Source organism: Notolabrus celidotus, chromosome 19 (genome assembly GCF_009762535.1).
Source record: "Notolabrus celidotus isolate fNotCel1 chromosome 19, fNotCel1.pri, whole genome shotgun sequence".
NCBI lineage: Eukaryota > Metazoa > Chordata > Actinopteri > Labriformes > Labridae > Notolabrus > Notolabrus celidotus.
Window position 1 is genome coordinate 21,920,100 of NC_048290.1, and position 23,743 is coordinate 21,943,842.

Below are 23,743 nucleotides of genomic sequence, written 5' to 3' on the forward strand. Positions count from 1 at the left end.
GATTACCTTTACTTTTACAGTCAGCTTGTCAAGAACTCCTTGTCTTGCTATGGTGCAGCAAGGTTATAATCCCCCTGTTGCACATTATGTGTAAGAGGCAATTTAAGAAGGTAAAAGGCTGCTTTTTTTTTTTCTTGAGATGTCCTTTAAAAATCTTATACAGTACAGTCACATACCCTGAAATACAGTACAGGCATACATAATGTGTCTTGACTGTTAGTTTCAGCACCTACGCTAATTTGTTATTATGAACAGAATAAATAAAAACATAAAAACAAATTGTATGCATGAAAGTAATTATTGCAATTTTGGAAATAACATGTTTCTGGTCACAAAAAGGAAAAAAGAAGAGAACAAATCAATAAGGACCTGTTCCCACTAACTGTGTTTTTGTGATTGCAGTGCCTGTTTTCAAAACAAAACCAATGAAGTCTAGCAATTTCAACAATGACCATCCTAAGTGCAAAAACACTACAGTGTCAGCTGTCTTTTGTCACTGCACTTTCAGTGCTCTTAGTTCAAATTAACTAACTTTTGAAACACCACTCTGCTCCTCTTTGTTGTTTCTCCATCACTGACCAATCAAAATCAAGATAGGTGGGACTTCTGATGTCTTTGTCAACAACAATAGCAGAGTTCTGTACAGTGGGGAAAGTAATCACACGTGTTTTCCAAGGTACAATTTGCTTATGTAAAGCTGCTGATTTCTTGAAAGTTATATTTTTGGGCTTTTTTGCCTTTATTGATAGTACAGCTGAAGAGAGACAGGAAATGTGGGGAATAGAAAGTTTGGGAAGAAATGCAGCAAATGGTCGAAGCTGGGAGTCCAACCGGCGACCTCTGCGATGAGGATTATAGCCTTTGTATGTTGGGCGCTTAGACCACTCGGCCACCAGTGCCCCTACAACATGATTTCTACCTTTTTTTTTTTACATTGTCCTCATAAAATAACATTGAATAAAAGAAAATATTTAGCAAAAAAGAGCATTTAAAACATACATATAGGTCACTGCCAAGGGAATTAAAAATGCTGCAGAACAAATTTTGGGACCTAGCAACAAAAAGCACCAATTAGAAGCACTCTGAGACTGAGTTTGTTGAGTGCTGCCAACTCAATAAAAATGCTGTTAGTGGACACAGGCCCTAAAAAAAAATTATAAAAGAAAATTAAAAAAAAAAAAAGATAAATAAATACAGAATGCTCATTGTTTATTTTTCAGTTTCTTTGATGATAGTCAAAATTATTGAGGACCTCTTTGCTTTTACTCTTGTTTTGCCTGAATAGTGCAAAAATATAAAGTCAAGTCAATATTCTTTCTTGCTGAAACGTGTAGCTCATTTTTGCTAAAGCTCTGGAAAAATGTGATGTAACTCATGTGAGGTCAACTAAGTGTAAAAACTCTCTACACATTCCTGCTCATATTGGCTTCAAGATTCAGAACAAGGTCAGGAACTGATATCATGGAAGCTTCCTTCTGCACCACTAAACCAACCAGAAGAAGGGGAAATCAATTAAAGACACAATAAAAGAAGGGTCATCAAACATGCAAATTGTCTTTTGCAAAATTTCCAAAGCCTCCTCCTGAAGATGAATAACCTCCATTCTGTTCTCTTTTCTTTTCTTTTTCTCTTCGTTTCTGCAGATGTTTGATGGATAAAGGCTTTGTCAGGATCGGGAAGTGGTTTTTCAAGCCTCATGAACTGGAAGAAAAGTCTCTGGGCAACAGGTGAGTCAAATTTGAACACTGCTGAAATGCACACGCCACTATGTCATTGCACTTCTTCAGCATGTTTTGTGTGTCTATCCATGTGTGTGAACGTCAGAGTGTGACAGAGCCGGACGGTGTGAAGGCTTTCATGTGATCCAGCGTTTGTCGAGTCTTCTCTCCTTGATGTTCCAGCGGCAGCTCATGGTGTGAGACTGTAAAAAAAAAAAAAAAAAGCAGGACGGTGAATGAATGGTGGTGAGAGGTGAGAGCTGAGCCGAGTCAAGCTCTCACAGCTCTGTGTGTGAGCGTGTGTGTGTGTGGTTGAGTGTCACGCTGTGTAACTGTGCAGGCAGTGTGGGAGACACACTGAAAGCGAGTAAAAAAAAAAAGGGGTGGGTGTGATGACAGTAGCTCAACTTGTTGCTTCAGTCATTATAGTTCCCTCTCACAGCTCCGTCTGCCCACTTCAGCTTCTCCTGCTGGTGATGATGCTACATTCCTCAAACCTCCAACATAGCAGCGCTCAGATGCTAATGATTCTAGTCAACGGCTCTTAGGAATTCACTTTGCTGTCATATTGGTTATTTGGAAATCATTTAGAGGGAATGCTTCCAAAAAACATGAATCGTCAGTTGAGAATACCGCAAGTCAGCTCAGTCAAGTTTCTGCAATTCTTTCTTTTTAGTTGCATCATTTTACATCAAGTAACGCCGGCGTCAATGCATTGCAGACTGTAAATTTACAAATAAGTCTTAAAATGTGGTTTTCTACATTTTATTCAGAAATCTGCTCCTCTCAAATCAGACAATAAGAACATTTTAAACACTAGTTTTGCATCAAAATCAGTGTTTCTGCAATGCTCTTCAGCAGACAGGACATCAGGAAGATCTGCAAGATGAGAGGCCTCCAGCTTGTGTCTATGAGTGTATCTGGTTTTTAGGTCAGATTTCTCCCCACTGTTCATTCTGTAAGAGGTTCTTGGTAGTTAAGTTATCATTCTCCTTCTTCCCCCCCAAAAACAGACCGGGTAATTAAAAACAGTAAAAACGCTCAATAAAGCAGTTGCTTTGGGCGCACCATGGCAGCAGGCCAAGAAGCTACCAACTAAAGCTCACTTGTTGTTTAAAATCCTTCATCCTGTTGAATGACACAGTGGAAAAAAAATGGGTCAAGGTTTAATGTCCTTCAAATCTGGTACAAATCAAGATATTATGCACTAAAAACTTGTTCTGGTGAGTGTCTGACACGCTTGCAGTCTGCTGCGGAGTACTGAAGCTAACTGTGGTTTGGTTGTTCAGAGCAGCAGGTGGAGGCCCCTCGCTGAGCCTCACTGCATGATGTCGCATGACAGAGTGTGTCTCTTGTGTTGCAAAGTGTTTCTGAGGGATACCACCAGGAATCCCAAAGAGACTGTGAAAGCTAAAATCATTTGGAAAAATGACTGCACTTTCATCTGATGAGTCGAGGTGGGAGGTAACGAGTATAAAGACTTTAAACTGCACTGAGCCAAAGTTTCAGGTATTGGAACTTGACTTGTTTGTTTATTCTGAGAGATTTTAACTTTCACTCCCAAGTTTCACTCTGATATCCATACTTTTTTTACTACTTACATTTTCAATACTGGCTCTTTAGTTTTAATACATCTGACATTAATAATTAATGATTTATGTTTAGCATCATTGTGCGCAACCCTTTTACATACTTTTTTCATTTTTACTTTTTTTTTAAGTTATATTTTTGGGGCTTTTGCACCTTTTATTTATACCACCCTTTTAAAAATCAACACCAAGTCCTCCTGAAAAAGATTGGAGGGTTGACACAGATGATTTTTTGGTGTTTATATCAGTGCAGAGAAAATTAAGCATACAGCATCAAAGATGTATCAATACAAGAAAGAAACACAGACGAATATACAGTTTGGCATAATTTAGCAAAGATGCTTTTTAAGTTTTATAGTTTCTTTTGCTCTTTTATTTGAAGTTAAGAGGATTCAAGTTCTTAATATGACATTGAGTTCAGTCAGATTTGAACAGAAACAGCTGTTAGACATACATCCATTGGAAGTCTACTTTCCTATAACATTGAGTACATTTCAAACCCTGCATTGACTTCAATTTTTACTTGAATGCAGATGATGAATTAATATGTATACTAGTATCCCTGCTCCCACTTGAGTATGACTGGATATAGCTTCCACTCTACCACCAGGCACTAATGATAGAATAAAAAGTAAAAGTATGTATGGAGAGACATAACGAATGCAAACATAACCATACTGAGAGCGAGAGGTTTGATGCAAGTTGAAAGGATGTAAATTATATCTTTAGGCCTTCTCCGTCACCAGATCTCAACCCAAATGAGCTCTTATGGGAGATTTAAAGTAGAATTAATGAAGGGGAGCTCTGAAACTGCACCAGTGCCCCTTTAAGCTGTCTAACATCTACATATATAATATACACTAAACAAGCTTGGACACTATAGCTTGACTGAATGTTTTTTTTATGTATGATTATGACGTCACTGGCCACAAATGCTGACTCCAGTTTAAATAACACTGATGACATTTGATTGCAGTGTACTATAAGGACTCTCTGTGCAGGTCTGTGAGGATAATTTGGTAAATGATCTCATCAGAGAAGCAGAAGTTGATCATTTATTATCCAGTAAAAAGCTTAAGAGTCTGTGGCCAACATTTTAAGTTGGAGAAGGTTTGCATGCATACTGTATGCATACAAACATATGCAGATATTCTGAAATCACGCTCTGTGTTTGAGTGAGTGCAGAGATTTGCATACGTGTGTGCCTCTTTAGTGCGCCGTGTAATTCCTCCACATTTTGACAGCTCTATACCAACATGTTGTCAGCTGGTACGCCCCCTGCTGAGCCAACCCTGACTTCTACTGTCTGTGAATTATTGAACATCTTGCAAGAAGAGAGAAGAAGAAAGAAAGACGGAAGAAATATTCTTGAATATGTAGACACAAAGAGAAAGAAATCTCTCTTTAACGTCTTCACTCGATGTGTGTGTGTGTGTGTGTTATGTGTGTGTGTGTTTCTCAGGCTCTGTAAGTAAACCATGACATTTTTCCTTCCACATATCTCCACTGTTTGCTTCCAGCACACATGCCAGTACACACGCATAGACACACTCACACACCATCTCTTCTTCCCAGAATAGCATTGTTGCCCCACAATTGACAGTGTGAGCAATAAGAGCCCCTGCAGATCCCTGGCCGGCAGTGTTTTCCTGCCACGAGGGAACATTGCTCAGTTAGGCATACACTGACCTCCTGCCTCAGCTGTAACCAGCTCCTTTGTCTCTTCTACGCTCACACTTTTTACCGTTTATCCCCAACAGGGGGCGCAAAAAAACATCCATGCCCCCTCCTTATACCCGTGCCAACTCCTGAGCCTTGGCGCTGCCGTCTTTGTCAGGCTTATCTGGTGTTTATCTTGTGTGTGTCCCGGGGGCACGGCGAGGATTGGCACATCCAGGACACATCCAAACCGCCCTCCTCCTCCTTCTTCTCCTCCTCCTCCACCCCCCACCGACTCCTCTCTCAGCATAATATTCGTGCTCTCTTTGTGTCTGAATGGGAGGAAGGCAGCACTCTGGGTTGGTAACGGATTGCATCAGACGCTGAGGGGAAAATGAGAGAGAAAGAGAGAGTTACAGGGATGCTGAGAGAGTGTGAGAGAAGAGGCACGAGAAGGAGAAAGAACAGGGAGGAGGGAGGGCTGAGTGTGGTGTGCGCAGAGGGGATGTAGGGAGGTGGGGATCAGAGAAGGTGGGGGGTCGTAAATTAATCATTACAATAGACGGCTGAATGGATGCATTAGAGTCTCTCTCTCTCTCATTACTTCAGTCAGCTCTATGCATGCCAAGTACAGTACACAGTATATTTGTTCGTCTACCTGCTCTCATTTGCATTAATGGCCACATACTCATGCATAAGTAATGTTCATTTTCTTACACTGTAACAGAGACACCCTCCAGGACTTCACCAGTTATAAAGTACTTTTTTTTAAAATCACAGGAATCCTCACCTGACCTCTCCTCTCCTCTCCCCTCCTCTTCTCTCTTCTCCTCTCCTCGTCTCTCCTCTCCTCTCCACTCCTCTCCCAAGGGACCAGTGACTTTGAAGTATTAGTCGTCTCCAAGGCAACAAACATTTGGTATTAGTCCACATCACAAGGTCACACAGTCTGTAGAAGTAAGACCAAAACAACAACATGAGAAAAGAAAACATTTTATCTTTTCTCACATAGGGTATCTCAATCCTTCACATTTTACCAACACTGTTAACACAGGGCACGTGTCTCCCTTTAGATCAGAGCTTTACATTCTCTAATACAGATCAATGCTTCTTTCAGTGTGTTGGTGTGAATGACTCAGTCTGGTAAAGAGATGGGTGGAAAGATAGATGCTAGAGGGGTACTGAGGTTTCCACAAGATCAAAAAATATAATAAAATAATATACGTTTTATCAAAGCAAACAAACAAATCTGATTTAACAATGCAAACTTACTTACTTTTACTATATCAGCATCTTTGGTGAAATCGTGTCCCTGGTGCTTTCAGGGGCTTGGAGAAATACTTGCACTTGCGGTTTCAAAAGTTAAATCACCGGGGTCTAAACTCATTCAGTTTTTGTTCTTCATCTTCATTCAAGATAATCTGATATGTTGTCTGCAACATGATTCTAATGTGTTGATATGGTAGATAAAAATTATACACAAAAGTACAGTTTAAGACCTTTCATGCTAACATCTTTTCATGTAAACTAAAAAGCTAGTGCTTTTTGATCTTTGGATATAACACACAGACAGCTGGCAGACTTTTTTTTTAATAGTTATCGTTAACATATACGATCCCAGATGTGATGTTTAATCTACTCTAAGTATTTTCCCACTGGTTAACTCAGAAGGAGGCTGCTTATTTGAGTGGTTACTGGTGACTGACATTGACTCCATGAGTGACTGATTGATAAACTAAACTCTACGGACTGACTGGCAGACAGATAATTAGGTTAAAGGCGTTACTGGCTAAATCAGTAATCGACTGGTTGACTAAGTTACTGTCTGACTGACTTATTAAGAGCAGTTGGGAAACTGTCTCTGCTAAGAATGTAAAGGGTTAACTGAAGAGCTCTTTGGGTTATTAATGATAATCCTTTTTTTGTATTTGTATTTTTGGGCATTTTTGCCTTTAATGGATAGGACAGCTAAAGAGAGACAGGAAATGTGGGGAACAGAGAGGAGGGAGACATGCAGCAAATGAACGAGGCCAGGAGTCGAACCTGCAACCGCTGCGTCGAGTACTACAGCATCCATATATGGGGCGCGCTTCCAATGCTAGGCCAATGGTGCCCCAATGACAATGGTCTTCTTTAAATCCTTTTGAATGAGAGACGTGGATGCAGTGTTGTCTTTAATCAGTATTTGTTGTATGCCATTGCCTAAGGACAGAGCAGTGCACAGTAGGAAACTGGGAGGAGAAGTGGGTTAAGAGACTCTGGTTGAAATTGAACCCAGGCGGTCTGCTTCGAGAACCAGCCTCTATGTAGAGAGCTTTGGATTTAACCACTGAGTTAAATAAATGCCCTTCTTATCATTACTTTACAATGTCACAATGCTACAATTTATTTTAATAGATACTTTGGTCCAAGGCAGTACACATCTGAGAGTAAGTACAACACAAGCAAGATTTAGACAGGAGGGACAAACAAAGAGGAAGTGCCACTAACTGCTCCAATCAAATGGAACACAGGTGCTGACATGCAGAGCTAGAGGCAATGCACACTACACAATGTCATCATCACCTGAAGTAACAGCAACACCTTAAGGAAGCTGGAAGGCAGGCTAATCCACGATCAGTGCCATATGATGTAATAGGATGCAATATGATTAGATTCAATGCAAAGCAACTCAATACAATACAATATAATGCAATGCAACCATATCACAGTACAGTATCGATGATTCTGCAATCATTAAAGACAATCATGATTCATCACAATATCTTATTAATTGAAGAATACAAAATGCTTCTTAAAGGTAAAGCACGCGATTAATGATTGGATGGATAATCTGTTAAGGGCACCGCTTTATTTTAAATTAAAATGTTAAAATTTGGCCAGCCAAATGAAACAATGCCATATCCATGTTCTGTCCCATCTTAGTTATCCCATTCATAGTTTCAATCATTCCTCGTTCTTCACAGTTTTGTGCTGAAATCAAACACTTAATATGCCAAAAAGCAGATATTTCCTCATTTTTTAAAATCTGGAAACGCCCTTCAACTTCAATCACATCAAACCACTATCACAATACTCCTTCATTTAAATCCTTTAGCACGATAGGAAGGTGTGATGTGTTCAGGTGGAGGTTCATGTGCGAATAGAACCCCTCATTCTTTGCTTTCTTCGAGGTTTATGAATGATGCTGAAATATGTGTGTGTCAGACAGAATAATAAAGACCTTAACACCACTTCTGCAGTCATTGATTAATTTGACTGTTACAATAATTGTATGCACAATCCATCAGTAATAAAAAGGCTTTTATTGAGAGGCCACTGGAAAGTCTATTACATTTAAATACAGCGGCTTCCGGCTGTACAGCGGTTCATTGACTGAGTACATGCACCGTGAGACATAAAAATATGAATATACTACAAGGGAATGAGACGGTGTCTGTCGTGGTAACATGTTATTCATAGCCGACAAGGATGTTTAAGTCAACTTAGTGAAAGTTTAAGATCACAAGATCACAAGTGGCATCTTTTCATTCATAAACACCCTTGTAGAATATTTAGATTACTGAATTATTTGCATTTTCTCCTTTGAAATGTGTTGTTCTGCGTGTTTCTTAGGCCTCCCCAGAGACATGAAGCATTTCTAATATTAACTACAGAGAGAGGGAGAGAGGCAGAGAGAGAGAAGGAAAGCAGGGGGATAAAATGCACAGATCAATAGAGGGGATGGTGATACATCACAGCAACAGCCAACCAACAGATCCTTTTCCTCTTTTTTTAATTAAGACTGCAGATATGAAGCCCGTGGCAGCTAACACTGATGTTCTTTTTGAGGTCTGCAACTCCGACTTTAACATTTGGCTGCACTTTTTGTGTGGGAATCTCCCACTGACCACGCAGTCTGACGTCACTCTTGGCTGTCTTTCAGTACTAACAAGAAACCTAATCTAGTTTGCAGCAGACTGACGGTTCTCCTTTATTTCCTGCGCTCATAAAAAGCCCAAAGGACGTTGTTCATCATGGATTCTTTTTACTTGATTCCATATGAGTAGTAGGAGCACAAACATGGTGATAGCAACCCTGGACAAAGCCACCCACTTGGGCCTACTGAATAATACATCAAGCTGACTGCATCCCTCTTATGCTTGTGTTAATACTGGTGTGTCATGTGTGCACACAGGAACACACACACACACACCCACACACACACACACACACACACACACATGCACTCACCTGCATGAGCCTGTAGAGCATTCTGCATGTTTGATGGATCGTCTGGATTTGCTTGTATGGAATAGAACTTTTTGTGCGAGTGCAGTAGAAGGACTTGTGTATACATGCTGCTCACAAGAGCTTACAAGAGTGTAAACATCCTCATACACCAGAGCAGCAGTGTCTACACTCTGAGTGTGTGTGTTCAGAGTGTGTAGGAGGGGTTAGGCAGCCAGAAGGATGAAGCTAAGTCATAATGCTGGAAGAGGGAGAATTTAAGGTACAGATTAAGGAGATTAATCTTGCACATTTGAAGGAATTTAAGAAAAATGCTATCATGCCTGCTAAGTGCACGTGGCTTCAGTTAATGATATAAGACTGGGATTTAGATGTTGAAGCAGTAGAAACAGAAGCCCTTTGTGTTTTTGCACACGCTTGTTTAACTGTTTATTGTTCATTATCTTCTCAAATCTAATCTTCTTTTATTCTTTTCCCGCTGGGTGAAAGCATCCCAACAACTGAGATAACGTTTTTTTGTGTGTGTTTTTGTGTGTGTGTGCTTGTGATTGTACACACAGGTGCATACGTGTCAAGTCTGCGATGCATGCCCAACATTAACGAGCTCTCCTGCTGACTGGTTTGTTGTGTCGTGATGGGATCAAGCAACATATGTTGTCATATGAGCCAAACATAGCTGTTTTGTTTTTTTGCAATCCAGACATGCACATACATGTCTCTCTCTCTGTGTGTGTGTGTGTGTGTGTGTGTGTGTGTGTGTGTGTGTGTGTGTGTGTGTGTGTGTGTGTGTCAGCCCGCTGTTAAAATCACTGTGCCTGTTTAATGTGTGTGCATCTGTGTCTCCCTGTATGCACATTTGCATACAAACGACAGCATGATGTTAATGCTGTCATATAAGCTCAGGCACAAATGAAACAGACACACACACGTTTACACACACGCTAGTACAGTGAAGTGTCCGTGTGTTCTCCGCCTCTACATTCCCTGATTGATTTCACCATAAAATTGTGCTCAGTAGCCACCCATTAAAACTCTGATCTCATCGATATGTGTGCAGCGATTGCAGTGCGTGGCTCTGAATTATTCACCTCCTCCTCTTCCTCTCACTCTCGTTTTTTGCTCTCACTCCTCATTTTTCCTGCGTCTTTCTTTCCTTGTCATCTTAATTTCCTCTCTGTCCTTCTATTTTCCATCCTTTCTTCCTGCATCTGCCTCATTCCTCTACCTCTGGTGCTCACTTTGTCTCAATCTTCTTCTGTTGCCGTCTGTTCTTTCTCCTCTGCTCTTCCTCCTCTCACTCTTCTTCTTGTTCTCATCCCCCTCACCCACCTCCCCCTTCTCCTCTTCCCCTCCTCTCCCTTCCCTTCTCTCCGCTCTCTATCTCTCTCCAGTACTGTCAGCCCTGAGGCGAGTCTCAGCCATCACTCCTCTTCATTTATTAATACCTGTACTCATGCAGCCAAGGCACACACACACACACTCACACTCACACACACAGCTGCCTAGCATCCCTGTCCACTGTTCTCACACACATACACAAACACACACACGCTCAGGCTTTGCCGACTGCACAAATGTCCCCGAGGATGCAAGAAGCCCAGTGTGTCCACACACTCACACCCGCTTACTGTGCAGAAAAATGCCCTTTGTAAAAGGACAGGGAGCATCAATCTCCCAGCTGCGTCAGGCTGCAGTTTGATGCTCTTTTTGTACTTGTGCTGTTGCCTGACTCGCATTTAATTGCACTTTATTGCAGCTGTAATTGAGCTTATATCATAACTGTTGCAAGGCATCACTGGCTAGACCTACTGCGTTTATAATTGATCAATTGTTCTTGATTTTACAGCTCCAGCTTGATTTTCTCTACAGTAGGACATGGCTAAAATATCTGTATCCGTAGCTTTTTTCAGCTTTTTTTGCATGTTTTATTTTTCATGGGTCTGGCAGAAATAGTTGAGAACCATGTCTCATCTTCTCAGATTTACTCCAGCTGAAATATAAAAAGAAAGAAGCTTCTAATTCAGCTTGATTACTGACTAAACAGAGGAATACAACAGAGAGCCAGAGTGCATGATAGCATTTCCCTGCTATTCATCCAGAGCTGCAGTTTTTACGAGCAGCCTTAAGGGAGTCGTGTTTTTGTGCACACATCAGTCCCGATCAGTGCACACACATCTCATAAAAATATACAATAACAATATAAACAGAATTATCAACACAAGAGGGAAATAAACTCTAATGGATGCTTCATTTCACAGACTTATTTAATCCATCCAGGGCTGCGAACAGAGAGCACAACACAGGGAAACACACACCAAACATCAATCAAACAGCCAATTAGTCTGTCATTATATAGGCAGATTATTTTATGAGGAATCAGTGAAGATAATGTGCTGTTCAATACACTGCTTAAATGTCCTCTGTGTAAATTATTTGTGCATATGTGCATGGCAGTTAGCTCAACTGGTGCTCTTGACTTGCAGCTGTTCTCTTGAGCTTCCCTGTGCAGCTATAAATAGCTCTTCATATGCTGTAATGATGCACCGAGGACAAAGTTGGAGGGCAGTCACATTGAAAACAATTTGACTCATGCGTTGTAGAGATGTGGATTGTGGATTTGTGCTGTGTAAACGTGTGTGAGAGTGAGTGTGCAAAGGCAATGTGTGATGTTGTTGAAAATAAGCTTACACAGCTCTGGATGGAAAGGTGATGTCAGTGCATGATAGGCCTGAGGGTAGCGATAAAATAAGATAAGATAAGATAAGGCTGCAAATATTAAGATGAAGTGACAGTAACAGGATAAAGTGACATAGGAGGCTCCCATCAGGTCTCACTTTAGCAGATTTTAAGGAGCTACATGACTTTATAAATCAAAATAGGGGGAAAAATATCTCAAAAGATCATGGAACATTTAGTATAAATAAAATAAACAAAAGTTTTAAGAGTCCAAGTAGAAAAATAAGGTCATATAACTAGATTAAGACAAAAAAAACAGTGACCTGGATAATGTGTTCGTTTTAGCTATACGAGTATTTGCGCACAGTCATTACAAAACTGTCACCACAATAGATAATCATGACAACATAGAAGAGAATGACGTAGGTGACTCATAAAAACCTCAATATTCATGTGATCTAAGTCTAATAATCTCAGTTTCCTCATGTGATCGTGCAGACGTGTGTCCCAACCACCTCTTAGGAGTGTCATGACATCAGTGGGAATATCTATGAAGTTGAAAATTTGGCCTCTCACTGTTTGGGCGCACTCAGCGCCATCTGGAGGCCATCCCGGTCAACTCCACAAAACATTAAACTCCCTTAAGACTGTGTTTAGTTCCGCCCATGAGTGACTGTGGAACTGTGGAGCTCTGCTTTATTGAATTTGATGATCCATTACAGCTCAAATGGAAGTCCAGCTCCCTCAGGGCAGAGGAGATATTGCATGGGCAGTAGGGTAATCACATGGAGATTACAGTACCTGCTGACTTTATCGCCAGTCTGATATATTTAAACCGAGGAGCTTTATAGATTAAGAATATACATCAGTGAAGCCATCTTTGTAGTTAATGATGTCCAGCCCGCCCACTGCTGTGGAGCTTACAAAAAGGCTGCAACAATTACTCCTCTGTGATTAAAAAAAAGAGCCCTGCATGATGAACTATGCCTTTGCTGTGTAATAAAGAGAGCACTGCATATGTAAACATGTAGCCGACACAATCAGTCATAAGCAAATGAGGATTTATACCTGCAATAAGGAGCCCGTGTGGGGAACGATGGAGATGATCAATGTAGGCAGAGCGATGCAAGGCTTTTAGAGAGACACAATCCGAGCGTGCTCTGTAAACTGCAGTGAGAAGAAACACACTCATCATCTATCACAGCACAGCCTGCACGTTTGTTTTTCAATAGATGCGATATATGAGTTTATTTAATCTCAAGTTTAACATAATTGAATGTAGATTTTGTCCCATTTAAATCTCAATTTAATTATGTTCATGGTTGCAAAGGTAAATGTATGTGTAATTAAAGTTGACAAAGAGACACAGACAGGAGATATGCTGTACACAACAACACACCTGAACCGTTAATGCTCTTCTGTGTTCCCATCCACTAAACCTTCCGCTTTCTATCCCTAGTGAGCACCTCTCCTGCTCCTTCTCCTTCTTCCTCCATGGGGAGAGCAACGTATGCACCAGTGTGGAGATCGCCCAGCACCAGCCTGCTTACCATGTCACAGAGCAGCACATCCGCCTTGCACAGACCTCCATCACTCCAGTACAAGGTACCAACACACCTTTTTCTGCACCTTCAGTAAGCATGTATTGCAAAAAATGCACCCAAGAAATGTGTGAAAAAATTAAAAAGTATTACTGAAAATTCTGCACTGATGTTCAAGTAACATAATTGAGTTCTATTTTCACTACTAAAGTTGAAGTATGATATATGAAAAATGTTATTGTAAGATATATTAAAGTATTCAATTATAATTAGATTTGTATAAATGAATAAGTAGAAATGTTGTGATGTTATAATCAGGAAGTCATTAAAAAAAAAAATTTACCTCTATTTTTCAAAATTAAAAGATCTGTTGTTTTTTTTTTTGTTGTTTTTTTTATGATTTGTATTTTATTTGAGTTTTTTTTACAATAACAATTACACATATACACACACATACACACAAGACCGACATCCAAATACAACCAAACAGTTTGGGTACAGCAACACACACAGAAATACACACGGCCTTGCAGGATGATAGGCAGAAAGAAGTATCATTCCTGTGTTTGTACATTCTGGCACGTCTGGATGCACACGACAGCCAAACAGCACAAAGAAGACACAAAACAAAAACAAAACAAAACAAAACAAAACAAAAAATACTAAAAAAACAACAAAAAAAACCCCCAATAAACAAAAAACAAAAACAAAACTACAACCAACAAACAGTAAGAGTACTATGCAGCCACAGAGTCTCGGAATAACAGTTTTTAATGTCAGCCTTGCCATCTGGAACCCGATGGCACCACAATCAGCACCTATCTATGAAGTCATGGTAGCATCCCCACTTCTGGTAATACTGCTCTACCCTGTTTAAGATCTGTATTTTTAACATGTGACTGAGTATGATTAAAGTGAGGTAAAAACCAATTAATTTCACTCTGATTTGTTGAGCCATAGAAATATTTATTGAATATTCAAGTAAAAAATGTTAAAATAGATGATTAAGTTAATTGTCTAATTTTATAAGCATAGTTTGAGACAATATGAAACAACACAATACAGTACATTATGTCACGTTACGATACAATACGATACAATACGATACAACGAGACAAGACACGATAAGATACGATAAGCTAGAAACAGTATGGTATGACACAATGCAATATACTACAAGAGAATATGGTATGACATGATGTGGTACAATATATAATAATATGATATGATACATTATGAAATGGTATGATACGATAAAATACAGTACAATACAATACGATATGATACAATAACATATGATAGGATACAGTACTGTAAGATAGGGTGCGATGCAATACAATAAGATATGATAAGATATCAAACGATACACTATATTGTCCTGTCAGGGAAATCTGAACACATTTCATACTCATACATACCTACGATATACTACATACCTATGATTAAAAAAAGGGAACTGGCAAATAATGAGGTTGTTGTTTAGTAAAGTCAAGATATCTCTCTACAACCTAATTTTATCTGCTCGTTTTGTCTGGGTTGTGTGGCTTTCTGGCACCACACAGTAAAATGCCATATCTGTTTAATCTGTCTGTAGTGATCCTGAGTCCATACGGTCTGAGCGGCACTCTAACAGGTCAGTCCTTCAAGATGAGTGATCCAGCTACACGGAAGCTGATGGAGGAGTGGAGCTACTTCTACCCTATGGTACTTCAGCAGAAAGAGGGAAGTGGAGAGAAAGAAAAAGGAGAAGTGGGCCAGGCCTTTGATCGCAATGGTCATGTGGCAGTGGAGGTCATTGTAGGTAAGGAAAAAGACAACATGTTTGGCCTTTCAGTGTTAGAAAAACATGTGACAGTCTACACAGAGCACTACATTATCTGTATGTCATAAGCCATCAAGGCAGTGCTCATTACCTGATGTATAGGAATTATCTTTGCTTTGATAAAGTTGAGGATTCTTGAAACAATCAAAAAGGCGTTCTTTATCATAATTACATTTTTAGCCTAACTCTAGTCTTGCTTTCAATGTCTGCAATTTAGCTCCTCAGCCATGTTTCCATTTTGATTAAGACCTCCTAATATAAAACGGATGTATGATTTTTAACCTTTTAATACTATCCCAAAGCAAATATTGAGAAGGCAGTGTTATACTGATAACTCTCGATCTTTGGAGAATCACGGAAACTGAGGGATCAGAAGATTGGGTGCTATTAACATGCACTTTGACTGCAGTGCTCCTCGCAGTCTTTTAGCACATCTCGGAGTGTAAAAAGGGGAAATGGCTGAGAGGAAGGAGAGAGATCAGGAAACACAGAAAGGAAAGATAGGGAATTGGAGGTAAAAGCCCCGGGGAGTTATTCTAATAGCTTTGTCTAATCAGTCTGATCCCACAGCGCTGGTTTGACCTGATTATAATCAAAACTCCTTTGGATAGCAGTGGCTGGAAAGGAAAGTCTGTCTAGTTGTTACTGCCTGAGAAGGTTGTGAGGAAGAGAGCGTGAAGAGAAGCAAGACTATATGTGTAATATGTCCAGAGAGCAAGAGTTCTGTGTGTAAATGCTTTAATGGATAAGAAGAAACTGTACCCCATATAGGCCTACTGTAAGGCTACTGTAGCTGTGGACTATTATATAATAAGGTATTCTGTAAGTATTGCATAGTAACACAAGCTGTCTTTTTCGAAGGCTTAAGAAAAACTCAGCCGTGTATATCCACTGTAGTTTCATAACAGTGAATTATGCCTCTCTTTGTGTCTCCTCAGGTGGAGTAAGAATGACCTACCCAGCTGCTTTGGTGCTGATCGCCCAGGGGGACCTACCAGTGGAGCAGCCTCCACCTGTTCCAGCAGCTCAGGGCCTCAACAGGGAGCCGAACCACTGCAGTGTGCCGCTCACACCGCCCACGTCCCCACAACAGCCCTGCTCAGGTAACACAGATATAATCATTTAACTTGATAAAAATCTACGTTGATCAAATGAAGAAAAAAATATATCCCGATCGAGTTATTGCTGCATTACCTGGTCAACATCTGGTCTGACTTGTATGTTGTACATAATGGTTTATAGGACCAAAATCAACAGGCGTAATGATCTTCACACATGACACTGAGGGCCTCAAAACATTAGGGAAATGGTGAACCTTACACCTACTAGTCTGTGAAGGTTCTCAGTCATCTAGGTCATGTTAATCCAAAGCTTGATCCGTAAGGCAACTGTAAAGCAACTGTAATTTCTACCAGTCTAGTTGCCATACGAATCAAGCTTTGGATTACACCTGCTTCAAATCACTTTAGTAGCACTGTCATTCTTAACCTGTTAGCATGCTCACATTAACGTTAGATCAAAGTTCAGTCATAGGCCTTTCTCAGACTGCAAGTCCCCAACAGCACTGTAACAGGGCTCTGCTGTCGTCATGCCTTTGTACTTTCCGACTGATTTCGCAACAGCGTATTATTGGTGCCCCAGTGTGTGATTTCACATCGCGTTATAGCGTTGGGAGCTTCACATACACGCACACTCCGACACACAGAGCTGTTCCGTGCTGCCTGCTACGCTGATGTTTCGGTTTAAAGAGTGACCCTGTTAACTTCAAGCTGAATGCATCTTGGGTTGTCGTAGCTACATCAGTAGTTGGAACATGGATAGAATCCTCATGAATGCATAATAATTTGGTTATCATTATAATGTCAAAGTATACCCATCAGATATGTCTGTAATGACAAACTAGAGGCCTTTATGAGAGTGTTCAACAGCTGCTGTAACTACAGCAGCCACAGATGCAGTTAACAAGGTCACTCTTGAAACACCAGCTCACAGTGATCCATTCATGCCCCTGTAACGGCTCTGTTACTATCTACTGGCATAGCAGCAGGACGACTTATTCCTACTTACACACATCTATGGAATTTACATTGGAGGTGAGATGTTACAGTGGCATAAATATCCTGCCTGAACTGGCAATATGAAAAGGGCTACCCTCATGTGTGACCTGTTTAGTGCTCCCTGTGCTCACCCCTGCCTCTGTTCCAACCTCCACCTTTTCAGCGGACAGCGGCTTTGTGACCTCCATCTCCAGCGTCCCCACGCCAGACAACAGCATGGCCGTCCCCAGCATCAGCCCAAAGCATTCTGGGAAGAAGCTCACCTGTCAAGTCGTCCACCAGGCCTGGAGGGAGTGTTATCTCAACCAGCCACAGTACGTGTAAGATTAACCAATGCTGACGTTTCTTTGCTGTGATTATTACTGAAGAGCAGCGATGTAGGTGAGCTGGCGCCCTCATGGATCGTTTATTTCTTGTCCCCGCAGACTGAATCAGCCAACCGATGCAACGCCGAAGAAAGAAGTGCCGAACGGAGTGACCACGTGGGAGTTCAACGATCTGGGAGCGAGAGCCTCCTGCAGCTGTTCCAGGTACCACAGACCTGCACGCAAGCTGTCAGCATTATGTTTGTATTTACAGCATAAGAGCCTTCTTTTTATATTAATACAGGTGGCATTTAAATCTGCAAAAGTGATGCTCAAATTAAGACCAAGCTCCAGGATGTAGATAATATATTTGAGGAATGAAAAGAAAGAAAAGAAAAACTGTTTCTTTTTTATAGAGGAATTATTGCTAAAATCCTAGGATAAATGGGAAATATAAAAACTGTGGGGAGTTTTGGCAAGTCAAAGACTCATTATTGTGAAATTAAATCAACATCACTGTTAAAACTCTCTTTTCCTAAAATAGGCTCTGTGGAGTATTCTCAATATTTATTGTTATTTATTTTTACTATTTGTTTTATTTCCAGGTTGAAGCAGCAGAAGCAAAATCTGACTACCACATCCACTGCCAACCCTCAGACCAGTGCCAACCCCCCTCAGTCCTCTGGTCCCTCATTATACCCTCCCTCCTTGCCCAAACACAAGATCAGTGACAAGACAGAAAAGGCCGACAAACAGTCCAAAAGGCCGGCCACCATCCCCTTCCATCACCGTCTCTCCATAACACAGGAGGCCCCTCTGGAGCAGGACTCACCAGGAGGGCCCCAGCTCGGAGGTCTTGTGGCCCTGGAGCCCCCCATGGAGCCTCTGACTGCTCTTCCAAGCTGCAAGTATCCCAAACCTCTTTCAAATGGCAGAAAAGCCCCCGAATCTCTACTTCATTCACCAATGTCTCCGCTTCCACCAACGCTAAGCCCGCACCCAAGGGTGCAGGACCCAGACGTGCTCGACGGGCCTGTGGATATGCCCATCTGTTCGGATGGAGGTTTAGGAATGGGGTTGCTCGCCAGTGAAACGGTGATGTATACAGCCCTGCTCAGGCAGAGGGAGAGCGGGGCTGTCTGGTGGAGAGGCTTCAGGACTCCCCAGACCGATAAGACTGACTGCATACCCCCCGAACTCCCTGCTGATAAGTTAGAGGAGGTGAAGACAGATACAGCCGCCGAGGGAGCTCCACTTAAGAGGTGAAAAAGAGACACAACAGCAGAAGAGTATAAGTTAAGAAGGAAGGATAGATGAGAAAGATTAGCCAAGAATACAGATAAAGAGATTTCAAGGCTTCTGAAAATTCACTTCTAAGTATCTGGCTTTTATTTTGTAGATATATTTGATAAAAGAAACACAGTAGGACAACACATAGAAAAGGAACAATATAGAAAGAACTAGCTCTAGCTGCTACACATTATTTGATTCTTTGTGTGTCTTTTGTCTTCTCCAGACTTTACACCCAGACTCACAAGAGATTTAAAATCTCAGAGGACAGGGTGAGGGACCACATTCATACGTTGGGCCTCTTCCAGCAGCCGGGAGTGGAGGTTCTGAGGGAGCCCGGAGACGATCCGTACGACTTTAAGGAAGGAGATATCGAGTACACTTTTTCCTCCTCCAAGAGGTTAAAGGGTCAGGGGCGAGAACCCAGCAAAAAGGTCAAGGTAGGAGGAGACAAAGTGTTAAAACATTAAGAGCAATTAATAGTCAAGATTACAAACCATGTATTAACTACAGATTCACTTCAGTTTTCTTCTACTTCATCCAGCAGGGGGAAGAAATCACCAGCAATGGAGCACTGCCTGATGGGAAAGATGCTATGTCCATTTTTAACTCAGCTCCAAAATCAGGTGCCACTTCCTCATACGCATTTTCTACTGTATTTTGGGTAATACTGCAATGATTCACGGGTAATTTGGTGCTAGTTTCTTAATGTTGTTTCTTTGTTGATTCAGATGACTCAAGTCAGAGTGACGCGGCTGCCAAAGCGAATCCTTCTCTGACCAGAGAGAAAGATCTGGTGGTGAACATCTCCGATCTGGACAACATATTTGATGAAGACGAGGAGGAGCTTGGGGTGAGGCATCATTGTTTATGTTGTTTATTTCTAATTTATGTTTTTTTATCTGAGTTTCTAAGCATTAATAATTATGTTTCATACATTCAAATTCAGAGTAATGTTGTTTGAAACAACTCTGACTATGTGTAATAATTTGTAGACTGTTTACCCCAACCAGCACTCAACCAAGCTGCAAGTATCAACAGAAGATCGACCCCTGGGGAAAGAAGGCAGAGTTCCAGTACCTTATCCATCTAGTGAGCATTTACTTCTATAATCTTCACAATTATTACAATTATTGTTGTTTCACTGACTTAATACATCCTATACACCTGTGTAAACTACATTTCTTTCCCTCCTCTCTGCACCCCTGCCTCCTTTCAGCAGTAGCAGACCTCCAGCGGATGTTTCCCACCCCTCCGTCTTTAGAGCAGCACCCGGCTTTCTCTCCCATCATGACGTACCGTGACACCCCGAGCCAGGAGCCCCCTGTGCCTAGTGGAGCAGTGGACCACATGCCGCCTCTGGCCTCCTCGCACATTACTGAATACAGGATGGAGATTGAAGAGGGCATGGTCAGTCCCAGGCAGGAAGATATCAAGGTAAGGAGATGTTTAAATTGATGTTGATTAAAAGCAAAAATAACAGAATATATAGCTGTATGCGTCATTGTAAGTTAAATGATAGTGACTTGGGTTTATTTATTATTTTCACAAACTTATTTGATCCCTGTAAAACCTAACAAGGAGAAGTCAGTATGACAGTCAGTCGGCTCCTGAGCTGTCTGCCAAGCTCACATATCACTAGATTTGTTTCACTAATACCTGTAGCTCGCTAATTAGTTATCTTAAGTCAGACATCTGCACCGACTGACTGCAGGCTCTCTAAGCTCAGGAAATGCCAGTTATAGTTGAATGCACTTAATGGCCTCTATTATGTGCATCTGCTCATTATCACAAATAACAAACACCTAAAGACAGAAGTGTGGTTAATGCAGCTCGATACTTAAAATACACCAACAGGATTAAAAGATTCAATCTGGCTATAGATTGTGTTGGAGCTAAGTCGAGTAATGACCAGAGTGTAACAGACTTTCACTAACTTCTACTTCTGCTCTATTGTATTCAGTGATAGTGAATAAGGAAATATTATCTCATAAAGGAAAGTTGCCAGAGGATCTGACTGTAAGAATGGACTCTTATAGAGTCAATTAATGTTGTAATTCTTCTTGCTGTCTTTTATTATGTGTTTTGTTAGATATAGTTTCTTTCCTCTGTAAGGTAATAAAATGAAATGTTTAAACCTATACATCTACTAAATTGCATAGCGTTGCTGTTGGGCAGAAACCTTGTATCTCCGTATTGAATTATTTAAAAAGAAAATTCAGCGCTTTAATCAGAAAGTTTTGAAATTCCTATTTATTTTTACGACGAATAAAGTACTCAAAAAGACCAAAAGACCACACCTACTTTTTTATATATTGTCACTTGCGGGCAGAAACCTTGTATCTCCATATTTAATTATTTTATATTATATTTTTCATTAATCAATAAAGTTGATCTTCCTTCATGAGATTTTCTAAAATAAAAATAATTAACGTATTTTTAAAAAGCTTGAAGTGTTTATTAATATGAGAAGTGTAGTTTTTTTTAACTCACTTAGTTTTGGAGATACAATGGATGTGGCCTTTTTGTCTTTTTGAGTAATTTGTTTGTTGTAAAATCTATGTAGGAAATTCCACACCTTCTGACCGAAGCGCTGACTTTGCTTTGTTCAAATAGTCTCAAATGTTTCAAGGTGGGCTAAAATGTTTGTTCACAATTGTAGAAGCAAAGCGGCATTAAACACCCAGTGCTCTTACTGATATAAAGTTGATATTTGATACAGTAAATTGCATCTTTTAGGGCTATCCTCTAAAATAGTGTTACTAAAGTGCTACATATCACTGCCAAATTAAGTGCCTTGGTTTCTAACAGGTAGCAAACTAGATCAATATGTCAAACTCAGAATATAATCCCAATGGAAATGTTCAGCAAATATTACGCTGCCCCTGGTTCACTTTGTAAACAACAGCAATAGAATGTGTCTGTATTAATAAAAAGTTAATTTAATTTGTCTGTGTTTTCTTTATTCAGCCACATATAGGTTCCTCCATGTTTGCTCCACTGTCCTGCCTTCCCAGCCAGACTCTACCACCGCTCAAAATCCCTGATCAATGCTACTATCGCCCATCCTGGGCCCTCATGCCAAAGATGGAGCATTTCTCCGCTATGATGCACACTCATAGTAATGCTTTCATCAGAGATGGATACACGTGAGTAGTCACCCTATGACAAACCTTTTTTAACCAAGAGATCTCTGATGATATAAAGATGATTTATAAATATTTTGATCTGTTTGGATGTAAGAAGCAGAGTAGGCATTTAGAACTGTTACGTTGTTTGTTACTGCAATCCTAATAAACTATCTGACTCAGTTTTTCCTTCCTTCAATGTGTGTTTTTCAGAAATGTCCCCAGTGTAAACGCCCTCACAGACCAGGAGTACGGCCAGATGAGCGCCACCACTGCCTCTGTGAGCACCACTGTTGGAATCCTCCCATCTCCTGCCACTCCACGTTTCTCTGTACCCACTCCACGAACTCCTCGAACACCCCGAGGGATTAACGCTGCGAGCTCTGGGCAGGGTTCGGTGAAACAGGATGGTACTGAGCTCAGCTCACCTGCCTCCACGCCCTCTACCAGCCTTCCTCTTAGCTCTGTAGATCCCCTAGCTCGGCCGGGACCCTCCCTCCCCGAGGCCCACAGTCTGTACACCGTCCTCCTGCTCTCAGACTCCGTCCTCAACGTCTTCAAGGATCGCAACTTTGACAGCTGCTGTATCTGTGCCTGCAATATGAATGTCAAAGGAGCAGATGTGGGGGTATATATTCCTGATTCCACTTGTGAGGATCAATACCGCTGTATGTGTGGCTTCAGTGCAATCGTGAACAGGCTGCTGGCTCACGGCACAGGCCTCTTTCTAGAGGACGAGCTGGATATTTTCGGTCGGTCTTCAGAGGTTGGCAGGGCAGCTGAGAGGAGGCTCGCTCTGTGCCGGAGGGACCCGACTATGGGAGACCCAAGAGCCAAGAAGCCACAGGACGCAGCCCCCGCCTCTCCTTTAGTAATGGTACTTCTGCAGGAACAGTGCTCCCAGCCTATTTCTTCCCTGGCATCACTACATCTCCCGCTCAGCTGTTCTTGCCATGGCCGCAAGGGGGCGCTGCTCCAAAGCTGGATGTCTGAGAAGCAGTGGGCTGATGGCAGCGATGCCTGTGTGGAGTGTTACAATGCCTTGGAACAGGGGCTGCAGTATGTGGATAACTCCACAGGAGGGAAAGTAGATCAAGCTGTTGTTAGAAGCACTGCTCTTCACTCCTGGCCTCACACGAATGGTGAGAAGCAAAATTACTTCTTGGTAAAACAGTGTGATAAAGTCCTTGAATCAAATCCTGCTGATCATGTTGATAGAGATTTTAGAAAAGAGTATTTTTATGCATGTCTGGCTCTGTGAAATCTAAACTACATATTGATGTGTTTCATGTGTGTTTATTTGTTTTTCTCGTTGTATAGAATCATGTTAACATGTGTGCATCTGTTCATGTATTCCTTATGTGTGTGCGTGTACCTGTGTGTGTGTACCTGTGTGTGTGTGTGTGTGTGTGTGCGTGCGTGCTTGTTTGTCTGCCAATCCCCACAGTGGTGGAGATGAGCATGTTGTCGTCCCAGGATATGGTTCGTATGCTGCTGTCTCTGCAGCCTTTCCTGCAGGATGCAATCCAGAAGAAGAGAACAGGACGGGCTTGGGAAAACATCCAGCATGTTCAGGGTCCACTCACCTGGCAGCAGTTTCATAAGATGGCTGGGAGAGGCTCTTATGGTAGGTCGTTTTTACGCAAAAAATCATACGTCTTAATGTTTTAAATGTATAATCTATGCAACAAATATCTAAAGGGATAGTGTGAAATACAAAAGAGGTGA

General features: G+C 41.2%; 1 protein-coding gene across 3 annotated transcripts in view; it reads left to right on the top strand.

Annotated features, from left to right (window-relative positions):
* The window catches only part of LOC117831615 (mediator of RNA polymerase II transcription subunit 13-like), a 94,500-nt gene that overhangs the window by 62,245 nt on the left and 8,512 nt on the right, over positions 1–23,743 (top strand). The window contains exons 4-18 of one of the 3 annotated variants that reach the window (XM_034710381.1): positions 1,644–1,727; positions 13,332–13,477; positions 15,008–15,214; positions 16,174–16,338; positions 17,456–17,612; positions 17,718–17,822; positions 18,203–18,859; positions 19,114–19,327; positions 19,432–19,513; positions 19,619–19,740; positions 19,883–19,979; positions 20,107–20,324; positions 21,858–22,036; positions 22,229–23,157; positions 23,463–23,642. In XM_034710381.1, coding sequence (XP_034566272.1) covers positions 1,644–1,727; positions 13,332–13,477; positions 15,008–15,214; positions 16,174–16,338; positions 17,456–17,612; positions 17,718–17,822; positions 18,203–18,859; positions 19,114–19,327; positions 19,432–19,513; positions 19,619–19,740; positions 19,883–19,979; positions 20,107–20,324; positions 21,858–22,036; positions 22,229–23,157; positions 23,463–23,642 — 3,542 coding nt within the window. The remainder of the gene's footprint in view (positions 1–1,643; positions 1,728–13,331; positions 13,478–15,007; positions 15,215–16,173; positions 16,339–17,455; positions 17,613–17,717; positions 17,823–18,202; positions 18,860–19,113; positions 19,328–19,431; positions 19,514–19,618; positions 19,741–19,882; positions 19,980–20,106; positions 20,325–21,857; positions 22,037–22,228; positions 23,158–23,462; positions 23,643–23,743) is intronic. The other 2 variants (XM_034710383.1, XM_034710384.1) reach the window with 2 other exon arrangements.